The sequence below is a fragment of the Amblyomma maculatum genome, unplaced genomic scaffold, assembly GCF_055883805.1.
Source record: "Amblyomma maculatum isolate TAMU_Amacu unplaced genomic scaffold, ASM5588380v1 scaffold_13, whole genome shotgun sequence".
Classification (NCBI taxonomy): Eukaryota; Metazoa; Arthropoda; class Arachnida; order Ixodida; family Ixodidae; genus Amblyomma; species Amblyomma maculatum.
Window position 1 is genome coordinate 33,587,031 of NW_028146738.1, and position 16,819 is coordinate 33,603,849.

Sequence of the window (16,819 nt, forward strand, 5' to 3'; positions counted from 1 at the left end):
GTTAAATCACTGGGCTGGTGATCCAAGAAATGGATTTTTCATTCCTAGTGAAGACAGGATTTTATTTTTTTCTGATGACGTCATCATTTCGTCATTGGACTGACAGTTATAGCGTGACCGTGCGAACGAGCGCCGACAGTATGAGCCATCAGAGGCTTTCACCTCAAAATATGGTGTTGCTGTATATTGCTTATAGTTACAAAATGAATGCCTGGGCCAATCCATATTTAAATGCTATTTCAGGATAACGGATGTAAATAAAAATTACCGTTATCAACCCGACTTAGAATCGCGTGCGTGAGGTTTATTCTTGGTTACCACAATCGCGGAATTAGGAAATAAATAGCAAAAATAGTTTTTGCTTCGTTTGGTCTTATAGGGTTTTACGTCCCAACGCGACTCTGGATATGACAGGCGCTAGTGCAGCGCTGTGGAAATTTCGAACTCATCTGGTTTCTTAGGGCGCTCTGACGTCGTTCAGTTTACGGGTGGCTGGCCTTTCACGCGAAAGGCAAGCCACCTGCAATCGAAGAGCGGCCGTCACAGACGGGATTTTATCCCTTGCCTTTGGGTTCAGCAATCGAGCACCGTAATCACTAAGCTACCAATATCGGGCAGAAGCGTGTTTTTGCTCGTAATGAATGTTAACTCACCAAGTGATGAGTAAGCCTACTTCTTCACGTGGCTTATACGGTTCGCATTTTTGCCGTCTACCAAGGTATGTGTATGGATTCATTAATTCTTTCAATCATTCATTCAATAAGTACCTGAAAAATCACTAATAGAGATTTCATAACATCTTTGTCTCACTCAGGTACTCATGTCCGCATTTGAAAAAGTCACCGCTTCAAAACGCCTAAATTACCTGTATTGAGAGTCAACGATGATGTAAAAATTAGCTGTTGTTTACCTTCAGATAAAACCGGCGATAAGCGGGAGCTTCACGTTTCTTCTTTCTTGGAGACTTGCTGCGAACTCCCTTGACCTTCGTACGCCGTCTCAGACGTCGAGGCGGCAGCCGCAGCTCCGTCCACTACTCTCTGCTCCCGCCTAGCTTCGTCATCACGACGTCGTTTCGCGAGGTGCTCCTCCCGTTCCTCCCGTGTTTCGGCTGCTCTCCTCGCCTTGGTCTCCCCATGCCTCTTCCGCAGTCTCTTGGCGACGTGCGACGTCTGCAGGGTTATCAGAAGCGGCTCCCCGCCGCTTGTACATCGTGCGGGTGCTCACCTGTTCATCACCTGACTACATAGCTCTGACTGCCAGCGTCTCCGCTCCCTATTTCATACATGGCTGGGGCCTTGACTTCACGACCTACAGCGTCCCTACGGTGATCACGAGACTCCATCGTGTGGCAGCCGCAGCTGCCGCTAATACTCGGCTCCGCTCCCCCGCTTCGCATACGGCTGACAGCATGACGCCACGGCTACAGTACCTCCACGGCAAGTCGTGCTCAGTGGCTGTGCACGTGACTTTTTATCTTTGATTTTAACCTTGACCTTTGACCCTTTCGTGGACCCCTGTTGTGTAACTTAAGGTTTGACGTGGTGCCGCCCGCACCTGGCACCAGTACGAAGACCGCCGCTACACCATTTGGTCGGCCTGGACCTCTGATCTCATTGCCGCGTTTACACCCCTGACCAGTGCCCACGACGCCAATCTCACGACGATGAGATCCAGGGGCCAGGCTCCAGATGAAGACGTCGCCCTTTATATTTATGATAAGGTCCGTCTTCTTCAGGCCTGCGAAATCGAGTGGCCCCCGTCAGCAGCCAAACAGTACATCGTCGACGGGCTTCACGATGCCACCCACGCATCGATTATGTCCACACTGGACACTGACAGCCTTTCCATCTTTGTCTACCGAGCGGCCTCCTTGTATGACACCGCTAGTCGTCGCGGGATTCTTGTTGCCGCCGGGACATCTGCCGCAGCACCACAGCTGGCGTACCACAAAATGGCCACATGTACAAGGATTGTCCTCATGCTACCCACCCATGCATACAATTCCAGAATCACCCTCTTCTCTTCCTGCCGGTGCATGTCGACGGCATCGTGGAGTTTACCGCACTGGCTGACACTGGCGCTCAGCGAACGGCATTATTTTAACGTCATGCACTGGGCCCGCTGAGTCCATGAACCTCGTCTGCACTGCAAGGCTTGGGGGGAAGCGCTGTTCCTGTTGGTGCAGTCGATATCTGCATACGGACTGAGGGTGGCAGCAAGGTCCTGGTGGGCATCCCGGTGTTTGCGGACTTGTCGTCTAACCTCAACTTGGGCGCAGACTACCTCATATCCGGGGACGTGGCTCTGTCAATCGAAAACGACGAAGTGCAGCTCCGCTCATGCCGTACCGCTCCTAGCCCACCTGTGGACGAGCATGGTAAAGATGAACCTTCCGCTCCTGAAACCTTGAGTGCCCTGCTGCACCGGCCCAGGGTCATTTTCGCGGAGACTATAGTGCACAGCTTCCTGGCACTGACTTGATTGTCCATCATATACCAACCGAAAATTACCCGCCCATAACCATTCCGCTGCGGCGCTATGCAGAGAGTGGGCGAACGGTCACCGCTGACCAGGTACGCGATATGGTGGTTGCAGGTGTCGTAAGACACTCCTGAAGCCCTTGGGCAGCCCCTGTTATTCTCGCACGCAAGAAAAACGGCACTCTGAGGTTTTGCGTCGACTACGAGAGCTCAATAAGCACACGATCCCAAACTCTTATCCGCTTCCCCGTGTCAATGACACAATTGGCGCCGCCGGACACGCGAAATACTTTCACTCTCGACCTGTGCTCCGGGTATTGGCCGATCAACGTCGCCGAAGAGGATAAACATAAGACTGCTTTTCGCACCGCTACCGGGCTGTACGAGTTCAATCGCATGCCTTTCGGGCTACGTACAGCTCCACGCACGTTCCAGCGCGCTATGAACATGGTGCTCGGTTCTCTCAAAGACCACGCCTGTGTGGTTTACCTCGAGGACATTTTGCCATCGGCGGTAGCGAAGATGAGCATCTGCGGAATTTGGATAATGTTCTTGTCCTGTTATATCAAGCTGGCTTCCGGTTAAACCGGGAGAAATGTAAGTTTGGCCAGTCGGAGATCTCCTACTTTGGCTACAAATTTCTGCGGAGGGCATTCACCCGCTCCCAGAGCGAATAGCGGCCGTCACGAATTACAGCCCACTTAACAGTGTGAAGCAGCTGAAAACGTTCCTTGGGATGGCTTCCTATTTACGGAAATATTTAGCCAATTTTGCCACCACAGCAGCTCCCCTCACAAATTTGTTAAAGAAGGGCGAGAACTTTACATGGGGTGAACGGCAGCAACGAGCCTTCCAAGCGCTCAAAGATCAACTCACTCAGTGCCCAGTACTAAGCCACTTTCGCAAAGACATGCACACTGAAGTGGACACTGAGGCCAGCCAGGTCGACCTGGAGGTTAGGTCTTTTCAACTGCGACTCACAGGGTGCTCAGCACGTCGTGTGCATACGCTAGTCTAAAACTGTCCGCTGCGGAAAGCCATTACCACTCCAACGAGTTAGAATGTTTGGTGGTTGTCTGGAGTGTCGACAATAAGTTTCGCCACTACCTGTTCGCATGGAAATTCACCATCGTAACGGATAATTTCTCAATCACCTGGATGTTCACGAAGCAGCACCTCAAGCACAAGTTCGCTCGCTGGATAATCCCGCTCCAAAAATACACATATGATGTGCGGCATTGGGCCGGGGCTCTTAACCGTATTGTAGATGCCTTGTCGCGACAACCCATTGGTGACGGCTACTCTCGAGCTCGGTACAGCGAAAGTTGGCTCTTATTTTGTCAGCAGGATATAAGAAGGTCCAAAGCGAGGACAGAGATTTGGCGGCTATCATCCCTTGGATACATTGGAAGCAACTCCAAGTTTCTCCTGCGGGAGGCTACGTTTTACCGCCGACATTGGCTCAAAAACCGCGAGAAAGAACAGCATCTCCTCGTACTTCCTGCTGCTCTCCTTCGGCAGGTAGTGGCTATTCACGCTATTCACGACTCCCCCACAGGAGGGCACATTGGTCAGCGAGGTACTTTTTGAAAGGCACAGGAACGCTTCTGGTGGCCCCAGATGAGCAGCAACATCCGCGCTTACGTTGCCAGCTGCGAAGTCTGCCAGCAGTACAATCGTCTTCCAGGCTGTCAACCCAGGCTTCTAACGCCAATCCCTCTGCCTGAAACTGTATTTGACATCATAGGGATTGACCACATTGGACCTCTGCCGACATCAGCAGTGAGCAACCGGTACATATTAGTGTGGCTGTAGATTATTTGTCAAAATTTTTAGAGGTTGCTGCTGTACCCTCCCTGGCTGCATACTACGTCATTGAATTTTTACAAGACCGGGTCGAAAGGCAGCACGGGCTTCCACAGAAACTAATATCGGACCAGGCAATCACCTTCCAGAGTCGCGAAATCCGTGCCTGCCTGCGCCGAGCTGGAGTTGAGCATCACTTCGCATCGGCGTACCACCCTCAAGCGAATGGTCTTACCGAGCGGACCAATCAGACCATACAATCGCGAATCGGTTCCTTCTGCATGAACAACAAAAAGATAAGGCGCGGCAGACTGGGACCAGCACCTCCGAGCGGCGGCCTACACTGTCAACACTTGTGGGCAAAGTTCTGCAGGAACAACGCCTTATAAGATTGTGTACGGACAACAGCCTCAACTTGCAGGAGCATGCAACTATAGGATCCACCTATCAACTTCGGGACCCCTGTACCACAACAGGCAGCTTGTCAACGCATTAGGTCGGAAGCACGGAAAAGAGCGTCTCGTGCGCAACAGGCGCAAAAACGCAACTATGACCGCCCACATCGACCAGCTCCTCGCTATAGAGTTGGAGACGAGGTCTGGGGGCGACGTGGCCTACAATCCACAGGGTGTAAGCTGACCTCGAAATATGATGGGTACTACCTAATCACTGAGCGCTTAGGTGACAATGCGGGGCGTGTGTGTACTGCGGCGTTTCAGGCAGGTTCGAACGGGCGCAGAAGAAGCAATTTCGCAGTGCAAATGTGTCGCGGTTGAAGAAAAGGATCGTTCGCCAGAAAGGATGGATAGAGCAAGCCGCCAAGTAACTGGCACTCAACGGTGCACGGTGCACGGCTCAACAACGCCTTGGCAGAACGCACATGTGGCGACCACCCCAAGAATCTCGCCCAGAGAGCACCTTGCCACTCACTGAATCAGACAATATGCAAATATTACCGACGCGAACATCCTCATGGCTCCGCAAGAGGACAGCCTGGAAAAAACAAATCCGCCATGTGCAACAGATGCGACAGCAGTGATGTGGGGTGACGCATTTAAGGACCGAAGTCGCGGCCGGGTGTTATTTACTTAGCCGACGACGAAGCGAAGTGAATAGTGCAGGCGCGAAGCAGGGGAAGACGAGGAAGATAGAATAAAGCTGGGTGTACGAGAGAACGACCATGTCTCTGCTTGTTCTCCGTTTATTTCAAAGATAGCTACAGCGATTCAGCCATAATTACAACCCATTCATTTGCTCCAGTCCACCAATTTGCCCATCACATAAACAATATTAAAACTGAAAATTTCTGACACTTAAGCTCAGCCTTTAGCCGTATGACGGGACACTCTGGCCTACGCTACAGGCGCTTTATTTCCCTAATACCGCCCTAGTTACTACCACTCTAGTTTGACCCATACTCATTAGCATGCAGTCGTAAGTTACCGCATTTTATTAAAAAGAGTATACGGCATATGCATTGTGGACCAGATGCTCTTTAATGCTCTCGTACGGCCGTCAAGGAGGGCATCGGATATGCGTTTTCTCATCTCATTTACAGCACATAGGTGCGTTATCATCATATTCCGTGTGCCCACCTCTCAAAAGTTTCGCCCTTTTTTCGCCTGGTTATTTTATGTTGAACTTCGACCAAAGTTATCTCTCACATCACCATATCGCCAAAACGCGTTCGCCGGTATTAGCCGCCTATTGTACATGGCGCATCGGAAGGCAGCACCAGCACGTTACGTTTTCTTGCCCATAGGCTGCGCCCCTCGGCACCTTGTACGCACCCCCATCTCGTGGCACGTGGTGACAACGCTGCATTTAAACGGACGCAACACCGTCGTCTCTCTCGATCGCCACAAGGCTCTGACATCGAAGACACCACGCTTCCTTCATAGCCTGTCCTCGCTCTCAGGCATTTCCCAATGTAACAGCTACAGCCCCACTTGTAATATGCTAGAAGAGCGTTCGCTGGGATGACTGCGTCTCCTGAGGTGGAGGTCTTGTGGTGTAAGATGACACGTGGAAGATGACACGCGCTGCATCTGGAATCAATCAGCTTGAGTATCGCTGTTTTGAGCGCAACATCGTTTTGGAATATATGAATCCCCGCTTTCAAACAATACGAAACCGCATGCATGGCCTATGGGTAGTGCGTCTCAAGTGGGGATTCAAGGGTTCCACTTTTAGTTTAGTTTTAGCATTAGTTTAGCATTAGTTTCAGCGCAATTCATTGCTTTTAAATTTAGCCGCTCCATGTGTGACTTCAGACCTCTTCCGACCAATACAAATTTTCTCCTTAATACGCCGACAGCCACCGGGCTCTCCATTGAATGGGATCTTTACCGCTGTCGCGTTAAAATATTTATGAGGGCTATACTATCATTCTTATCTGCACATATTCCTTTTGTTTTGTAAATAGACTAATATATTTCTGATTGAATCCGCGCTGCCTGAAGTAAACTTCTTTTTGCGAGGCTATGCACAATTGAAGACTGTATTCAGATTTGACGTCTATTTTGTTTAAAAACTTCATGATCTATTCCAGGTTAATATACAAAGGCCTAAATCAGAAATAAGGCATCAAATAAGGCAGAAAAATGAGACAGACAAAACATCTTTTACCATGTCGGACCTTGAAACAGATAATGATAAAATTAGAAGATGGAGATATTGAAAATGCGGTCCGCTTGGTAGGCCTTACTGATTCGAACTAAAATTAAACGAAATGCATGCTTTTCTCGAAAATTAACATAATTTAAAATATTAATATCAGTGTTCACTTTCGGCGTATTTAATGGCCCTGTGAAGACGCACTGGGGCTCGTAAATTCATCGTTGTATTTCATAATTTTTCAGGCAATTAACATTACGGCGCCAAAAATGAGCCCATTATGAAGGCCTTTAGAACTGACACTGCCAGAAAAAAAGAAAATTTGAATTTTCTTCTGTGGTGCTTTGTTATTTGCTCTTAGTAGAAGAATTATGCTTCCTATAGACCAACACCGATCTGTGACATAAGCACGACGCGGCGGCGCTTCTGTTGCCAAGCTAGGCCGACTGGGGGGGGGGGGGGGGGGGGTAATTAGGCTTAGTGCCCATAGGAATACATGAAACCGAAATATTTCGAAGCTGTTTTCTCATTTTACGGGGCACCTATGATTTCGTTATTCGGTATAGAGCAGGCATGAACATCCCAGAACAGATCGTGAATGTATATAATCTCATTACCGAGGAAAAAGTATTTTTAAAACACCGCGAAACATATGGGTGGGCGAGTTGGGAGGGCAACCCATAGAAACACATGTAAACACAACTTACCGCAACATTTTTCTCGTTTCGCGGAGCACCAGAAGTGCTAGCTGGTAGTTGAAAACTGGCCAGCGCATTGAAAAAATGCGTGACAAAGTGTACTGTGAAATTACGGAGTAAATCTACTTTAAGACTCCTCGTTGTCTAGAATCCGAGTTAGAAATGCATTGCGGTATAGTGCGGTCCAAACAAATTATATGTAAAGATCGGTCCGCAAAGGAGCTGACCTCGCGGCTCCGAAAGCAGTCGTTTGTTAGGAGCCGGTTCTAAGACCATGAATATACGTATGCAACAACATTTCGCTTCTGACATGTCTGTAAAGCATATTTATCAATACATATATGTGCAACGCGTTTCCAGACGAACCCCCGCGTTTAGGAGGCGACAGGCTCAAGTGGCTTTTTTTGTCTTCCTTTTTTGGTGAACGTCTTGTACCACGCCCCGACATCGTGTTGCATGACGGAAGTAAAAAAAAAAGGAAAAAAAAACATCACAAGGGCTCGCGACGCGCACGAGCCGCTAAGGCAGTAATGATGCCGTCGAGACATGATTCATTTTGTACATTGAAAAGAATAAAACGCAAAATAACGGGCACGACGCCATTCATTTTGCGCCGTCGGCTGCTGCGATACGCTATTTTCGCTCGGTCCATATTGTCCTATGGCGTTTGCCTACTGCTTTTTAAATGTAATCCTGTTTAGGATTTATCAAAGGAGTGAAAGTATTATCGAGCTTATTTACCCTATGCGGCAGCATATCATGGCTGAAAACAAAACTGCGCGATTCGCTGCTGCACCCAGCTTCTCTTTAGGGGGTTGATTCATAACACATCTTATTCGGGGAGTTTTAAAAGCAGATTGCCTCCGCAATGACGCAGAATGCTTTGTCACGCACTTCTTTAAAGCGCTGACCAATGTTTAACGACCGGCTACCACTTCTGATGCTCTGCGAAACGAGAGAAATGTTGCGGTAATTTGTTTACATGTGTTTCCACGGGTCGCCCTCCCAACTCGCACTCCCATATGTTTCGCGCTGTTTTAAATATACTTCGACTCGGTAATGAGATCTCATATTTTTACCATCTCTTCCAGGATGTTCATAGCTTCTTTGCACCCAATAACGACATCATAGGTGCCCTGTGAAAGAGGAAAACTGCTTTGGAATATATCGGGTACATGAATTCCTATTGGCGCTAACCCTACTTTTCACCCCCGGTCGGCTGCGGCGCCGCGAGCGCACCTTTGTTTGTAAACAAGGTGTTGGTCTATAAGGAAGCCATGCTTCTTACGAAATTAATTGCCATTGGTAAAGATTTTTATTAAGAGTTCAAGCCGCGTAGTCAACAGCCAGTTCTGCGATCCGTGTATAGGATTATATGATACTATTGTTCTTACTTTTGCCATTTGAAGAGCGTGCGAGGCTTCATTGTGATCATTCATTTCGTGGTCTGTTGCAGTGGATTTCTCCTTGTTTCGGTTGTATGGAAGCAGAAGAGGACTGGAGTTGCCCTATTCTTGTTTGCTGTATTGAGAAGATTTGTCAGGTATGTTTTGGAAGCAAGTATGCAGCCTACGTGCCATAAAATCCAACACAGCGCGCAACTATGCTGCACTACATTAAGTGCCAACGTGAAACTCATTCCGCCCAATATGGAGAACTGGGGATGCCCGGTTACTTTGCCTGCCACTTCTGTTTTGAGTATTAGATCACGAAAAGGCTTTCATCAATAAAGTAACTCGCATTTTTTCTGAGGCTTGAGTTAGAACTGGAAGGTGAAGAACCATGCTTCCGCAAAATAATCAGAAAGGAACGCGCGAACTTACACACAGTCTAACTCCTTTTACGTGACCCTTGTCTGAATAATTGTCAGAATATATATCTATTTACCCACTAAATCGAGTGATTGCTTATCAGTGTTGAAGTGCTTTGCGTAGGCATTCCTCCCGTTTTCCTTCTCTCCGCTAGTCAGACATTGATACGTACCTTGCCCATTGTCCTCAGCTCAGAAAAAGGCCTGAAATTTCAGAACGATGGCACCATTATTCTTCATGCTCATGTGTCTTCACCTGCTACCTCTCATCGCCTCCGGACCTGGTGCTAAAGCTTACTTCGAGAAGTTCGACGATGAATTCCGGACGCAATGGCTCAATATACTGCTGCAAGTGCAAAACTACGCGTACAAAATGGACGCCAATGCCGTAAGCACCTATACCCCTTTCGGAACGCCCGAGATGAGTTATTTTGCATGTGTATATTAAGGGGGTTGTACGCCTTTTCCAGTACATGATCAATGGGGTGAGTGATTACCACAAACGGAAATACGGCGCTTTCTTTAATGTTTTTTTCGCCATAGGTGCCAGAAAAGCGATAACGCATTGATTATTCGCATATAAGACGGCTTTATTTCCGTATTATTAAGGGAATAAAAAAAGAGCAGTTCCGTACTACACGGAATTCCAGCGTTTTCTAGAAACAGCAGCCTGCTGTTTCTGTGCATTTTTCACTGTTATACTATTAGCATCAATCATAGCTGAGATGCCAACCTGTCCCATGCATAATATTTGAAGCAACTGAGAAATATTGACCGCGAATACCAAAATGAGTTAGCTAACTGCAATCTGTGTCCGAGACATCTAGCATGCGGTGGCAAAATGATAAAAAAAAATTGGACGGTCTATTAGATGTCTCTTAAGAGGAGAATGGTGGAAGCCTACGCTTCCTCTCCAAACATTGACCTCTCATCGTTTGCTTATGAGAATGTTGGAAGCCTACGCTTCCTCTCCTATCATTGACCTCTCATCGTTTGCTTATGAGAATGGTGTAAGCCTACGCTTCCTCTCTTATCATTTACCTCTCATCGTTTGCTTATGATAACGGCGGAAGCCTACGCTTGCTCTCCTATCATTTACTTGTCATCGTTTGCTTATAAGAATGGCGGAAGCCTACGCTTCCTCTCCTATAATTTACCTCTCATCGTTTGCTTATGAGAATGACGGAAGCCTACGCTTCCCCTCCTATCATTTACCTCTCACCGTTTGCTTATGAAAATGGCGGAAGCCTACGCTTCCTCTCCTATCATTTACCTCTCACCGTTTGCCTATGAAAATGGCGGAAGCCTACGCTTCCTCTTCTATCATTTACCTCTCAACGTTTATTTATGAAAATGGCGGAAGCCTACGCTTCCTCTCCTATCATTTACCTCTCACCGTTTGCTTATGAAAATGGCGGGAGCCTACGCTTCCTCTCCTATCATTTACCTCTCACCGTTTGCTTATGAAAATGGCGGAAGGCGACGCTTCCTCTCCTATTATTTACCTCTCACCGTTTGCTTATGAAAATGGCGGAAGCCTACGCTTCCTCTCCTATCATTTACCTCTCATCGTTTGCTTATGGGAATGGAGTAAGCCTACGCTTCCTCTCCTATCATTTACCTCTCATCGTTTGCTTATGGGAATGGCGGAAGCCTACGCTTCCACTCCTATCATTTACCTCTCACCGTTTGCTTATGGAAATGGCGGAAGCCTACGCTTCCTGTCCTATCATTTACATCTCACCGTTTGCCTCTTATCAGCGTTCGTTGCAGTGCTACATATAATTATAATTGGTTTACAGGAAAGGAAAGGCGCAGTATCGGTCAACCTTTCTCGGACAAGTGTGTTTCGACGGTACACCATCGCCCCTGTCGCTTGGCGTTCTTTGGCGCGCGTTCAAGTGTGGCATTGCAGATGGCAGGAGCGACAGAAAAGAACTAATATCGTGGAATCTCGCGAAATATGACACAACGCTCGCGCACGGGATTTCGTTCCATAATCCTAAAAGGCTGTCGCCTGTAAAAAACACATGCAAAAGCTTACCTAACACGGTATACATTAATGCTATAGAACTAGGGATCTTGTTTAGCGCGAACCCCTACGTGGAAGTGCCTTTTTCGAGAACAGCGGAATTTTTTTTCAGATAGATGTCACGTCAGAAAAAAACTGAAGATAAAACATTACGTAAATTGTGATTATGCACTTCTATAAAGACTGAAACGTCAATGTCACCTGTGCGAACTATTTTTACAAAGACTGAAAAAAATTGGGGAAATCAGCTGGGATGAAAGGCTTCTACCCATGTGTCAGGAAAGCTACCTCTAGGACATCGACGAACGTCCGGTCCACTCAGTTAATGAGATCATGTGGGAAAAGGTTAAAGGAATAAAACTGTGCCCTTGTCTGAGTAGTGATACAAAAAGGGACCCCTGGGCCTTTTGAAGGGGCCCATTGATACGTCAGACACTTAAGACGAAGTTTAATTAAGTGCCCCCCTCATCGAATCTTTTGCCCGCAGCCGGTGTTTGGTCATCTCTGGTATCTTTCCATCGACTTCCAGTTCTTCGTTGTGACCCTGCCGATATTACTGCTGCTGAAAACGTAAGTTGCAAACCTCCATCATTGTAGCAGGAGAGAGTATAGACTAAATGCGACCACCAACACCATTCGACGTGTGATTGCTTCTCATAGCGCCTGCTAGCTGAGCATAGCTTTAGCGGGAGGCATAGTCGAAAAGCGAGAAAAGCAATAGTGGCACAGTTCGAAGACTCGGCCGAAACCTCAGCAGTCATAGAGGCATTAGGTACCGTTGTGTAGAAGAGCCACATGCAAAAGTGAAATAATCCTTAGTCACACGGGCAGCTTTAACGCGGTCAGAAATTAACTGCTGTTATCGACCGTCGCGGTTCGCCGTTGTCACACGGACTGCCATCGTTCTAGGTTGCTGAAACCAATGGCCCTTTGGTGACAATAAACGAATTGACATAATCATCACAGAGCGAACTGAATTTGCTAATATTGTTGCGGACAAGGAAGAAGCGAGCAATCGCGAGGGCAGGAGCGCTCGCGCAAGGCCAGTCACATTCATTAAACTCATCTCATCGTCTTCCGTAATGATCTTTCTTCACTGGCTTGTTACCCCGTAAAAATATTTTTGTTGTTTGCAAAGCACTGCTTAGAGATCCATACAAAGTCGACCAGGCACCGTCCAAATGCACGCCGTCCAATGCCTTCTACTACGCTGTATCTAGAGGCCCGGCTTCAAAAAAGCGTGTTAGGGTTTGTTGTTATAGCGTAGTTAATAACCCCTGAAATAAAATAATATTCGAATTGAATCCCCCTTGATAATCTATGAATCACATCGAGTCGATGGCAGAAGTACCATTTTTGATACAAGCAAGTTTCTGCTCACAGCCACATATCAGTGCCGCCGATGAGGTAAGGCGGGGATCACCCTGTCAGCTTGGGCGCGATCTCCGCTGCTGCGGTGTCGTTGACTGATTCATAGCTTAATGTATTATGCAGTAAAAGGGTGGACAATAAGACACTGCCATGCGTAGAAAATATGATGTTGCCCTAGCCGATTCCAAAGCGCCTCCCACCGTGACTTCGATGAGAAACTAACTGTCTAGCAACGCCGAGAAAGTATGTACGGGTGTCCAAGCAGAAATGTCACCAAGAGTTAGAAAATTGAACACTTGAGGCAGACCAGGAAAATCAATTGCATAGAGCTGTCAACCGTCTTGCGCACCACAGGCAATGTTTTGTTGTTTTCCGGTTAATTGATTAGTAATAAGATATTTTTTCTAAATGACTAAATATTGCATTTAGACAACAAATGCGATTTGCAAAGTTGGAGAGCATCTTCACAAACCCCCCTTCAATTCATTTTCTATAAAGAAACCCTAACGTGTATCTTTTCCCCATCTACAAAGAATCCTCGCGAAATACGAAAAAAAGTCTCGTGATTGGTACATTTGTGCGTTGCGATTGCGCTGCTCTCAACCATGGTTTGAGTGAACAAAATCAGCTGCGGCAGTGGCTCCACGGCCCCGTTGTAGCGGAAGGCCGATATGTGTCCGGTGGTTTCTTCACTGGCGTCTGCCAGCCGGCGCAAGTGACGGTGCAAGATGCAGCGGGCTCGCCGCGCTCGCATCAATCATTCCAGCATAACATCCTACCACTGTAACGGCCCTCGAGTCACGGCTGCAGCTAGTTTCGTTCACTCGACCCACATTTGGAGCATCGCAATCGGGGCGCGAGAATTTCCAATTCAAGTGGCAGCGTTTGTATTCCGCTGGGTTTTTTTAGAACTCGGAAAGAGCTTTCTTTTTCAGAAATAATTGAAATTGGGGTTTCAGAAAGTACTCTTCAACTTGTCTGTCACATATATCGTCTAAAAGCAGTATTTAGTAAATTTCTGAAATTATCTCAAATAATTATTGGTAAATTGCGAAATGAAACATTACCTGTAGTGCGCCAGACTACTGGCGCTTGTATTCAAATAGTTGCCTTATCCTATACCGCAGATGATTTAACTCTTGGCTAAAGCTAGCTGGGACACCGGGTATAGCGCACGGCCACAGCGCCGTATCCAGCAGCACTCGCGGGCGGCACCGCTTCGTTAAGCTCGAGGCATCCGTTGCTGCGAAGGTTGCGAACTTGTATAATTTCGTGTTGCGGCTCACGCCGGACCTTTTCTGGAGTACATTTCATTTAATTGCCATCACGCGACAAAAACGACGCTGAAAAACGCGGGATGGGCTAGTACTCGGTTGCTGCGCCGTCAGTCGGTAGTTGAAGGTTGTGCAACGGTGTCGGACATGACAATAGTCCCTGCCTATTTTATTTGTTGGTCTCAATACAACAAACCCAGAAGTGTACTATGCCGGAGAGGGGCAGCTAGAGCGCTTTTCGGACTTGAACGCTGGCGCTCACCTCTCGACCGCAGACGTCAACTTCTCGGTTAGGGAAGCCAGTCGAGGTCGCCAAGCACAGTTCGCGCAAACCACGGTTTGGTCCGCCTTGTGAACAGCACTAACTGCGGTTACCAAAAACAAAGCTTACCGTAATCGCGGTGAAGCCTCTCTGTGTGACTAGGCTATAAGATACCTATAGACCGTTTTTTCATGGGCGCTGCTCCGCGCATTGAAGAAGTAACGCAGTATAACCGCTGACTAAATACGCCGCTGACTAACTTAGTGTAGCTTTCGTTACAAAAAAGATGTTTGAAAGAAAGATGCGACCTTTCAGTTCTCTCACTGCTTGTGTACAGTACCCATTCAGAGAATTCGATGGGGAACAATCTGAGATGAGAGGTAGTGCGGAACACTTCAGAACTGCGCACTTAGTTAACATAATGGCATTGCTTTTGCTGAAGACGACAGCTGCACCTTCTAAACGAATGATGGACAGGGCCGTTTGGACTGACAACGCTGGCACAGAGCGTTAGCCGCAAGGTCCGAAACCATTCTTTCGGTAGCTGGGATGGCTTACGATAGCCTGTACGCACTTAGACTTCACGACTTTTCCACTTGTGCCCGATCGCTTAGGTGACAGCGTGCTCGAGAAAAGGCTATTTTACCGTGGTTTGCTTTACGTTGTGGCCTCAAGTGCCCAGAAAAGGTGTCGCAATTTTCTTGCCGCAAGAAAAAACCTCGAAGGCAGCTTGAAAGAGAAGAAGTGTTCCTTATGCGACGGCCTAGCAGTTGGCACGAGCTAGGTTTATTTGTGTCTGGCCAAACGAAAGCTTGCATTTTCTCGCAGGGTTGCACGACAGACTGTATCATCAGTACAACATTTAGCCAACGTTTGCTAGCGCTTCACAGACCTTTAATTTACGACAAAAACAAAACAGAGTTTATTTTTCTGAGAAAAAGAATTCAGTGAACTAATACTAGAGTGCCTCAGCTGTGTATCACTGCTTTTTCTGAAGCAGGTGCACTTTATAAACCTTTATAAACCACAGCGTAGTAGTGAAAGAGAGACGTCTATAAAGCATTATAGTGCACATCAAGTGTTTTCCTTACTAGGAACAGTACGTCGTGTGCCTTCAGAGGATCCAACGGCACATATGAAATTTAGATAGGGATTTTCTTTGCGAATGTTTTTAGTCAGTGAGTGCAGTATAGCATCGAGGTAGTATTTACCTGCTTATAATTACTTCACGAACATTCCTTAAGTGCAGCACTGTTCACTTCGACGAATTCGGTGCTTGAAATTGAAGAGTATGCAAACAACACGAGTTGCTAAGCTAGTGGGAGTGCCAAATATAACAAATTAGACCAACGGAAGAGCAATTTTTCTTATCTATGGTTAACGATGGGGCATGGGCATATTTCGTTTGATTGGCTGAATTTTGATCAACCTACCGGTGAACGCGATGCACGAAAAAGTTTGAGATATAGGAGGCGGGTGAGCCAGAAAGAAAAGAACAGGTACCTTTAGCCGTTAAGGAGAGCTAGCGACCTGAGTGCTGAACAGGCTAGCAGAACCCACTTCGTTCTCCACCTTGCAATATTGCCTCAAACATTTCAAGTTAACATGACCCAATATAGAAGATAACATGATAGAGTGCACAGTAAATTGCTTCTCCTGTTGGACTGGTATCTGAGCGCTCCCCGAATCCCGAGGAGCAGATTGCACTCGCTGCAACTGTCGACATATCGGTGACGTAAACTGAAACATCCTACTTCAATAAGCCTAAGCTCGTTAGTTTATTGTTGTGTTCACTTTGTAAGACGCCTACAGCTTACTTGATAGAGACCTAGTGTCTGATGCCTTTTATCAGGTAACCGCCTCGTTACAAGTTAGGCCGTAATCACGCATTTTAGTACCGAAATGTGACACCTAGTCTTTGCTTCCGCTGCGGCGCTGCCATTCAATCCCTTATGCCATTTCTTTGTTTTTTGTCTCTATTTGCTTCCTATCTGTCAGCCGGCCAAAAATTACCGTCGGTGTCTTCGCCTTCCTGTCATTGGCAGGATGTGCAATAGCCACTTGGCAAGTCGCTGGGAGCCCGAAGACTCCTTTCATTGTGGTAGTCACTGAGTCTATATCGTAAGTACATCTGCATCATGTATTCCACTTTTAACGTGGTAAACAGCCATAAGGTACACCGTGTTCTTTTATGTGCTACTTACAAAAAGAAGGATTCAGGTAGAACGAACGGAAGAAGATGGTTTGCACGGTATAAAAAAGAAGAACCGAACAAGGGTAAATGGGGTACGCCTCAGTTCGCAGATGAGCCAACGTTTCGACAAGTGGACTTGTCTTCGTCGGGGCAGACGAAGACAAGTCCACTTGTCGAAACGTTGGCTCATCTGCGACCTGAGGCGTACCCTATTTACCCTTGTTCGGTTCTTCTTTTTTTATACCGTACAAAAAGAAGGTTACTCAGGGGAGG

General features: G+C 47.2%; 1 protein-coding gene across 1 annotated transcript in view; it reads left to right on the forward strand.

Annotated features, from left to right (window-relative positions):
- The window catches only part of LOC146172536 (nose resistant to fluoxetine protein 6-like), a 66,866-nt gene that overhangs the window by 25,896 nt on the left and 24,151 nt on the right, over nucleotides 1–16,819 (forward strand). Inside the window, exons 8-11 of the mRNA XM_084585791.1 lie at nucleotides 9,060–9,146; nucleotides 9,630–9,801; nucleotides 11,933–12,015; nucleotides 16,351–16,473. Coding sequence (XP_084441917.1) covers nucleotides 9,060–9,146; nucleotides 9,630–9,801; nucleotides 11,933–12,015; nucleotides 16,351–16,473 — 465 coding nt within the window. The remainder of the gene's footprint in view (nucleotides 1–9,059; nucleotides 9,147–9,629; nucleotides 9,802–11,932; nucleotides 12,016–16,350; nucleotides 16,474–16,819) is intronic.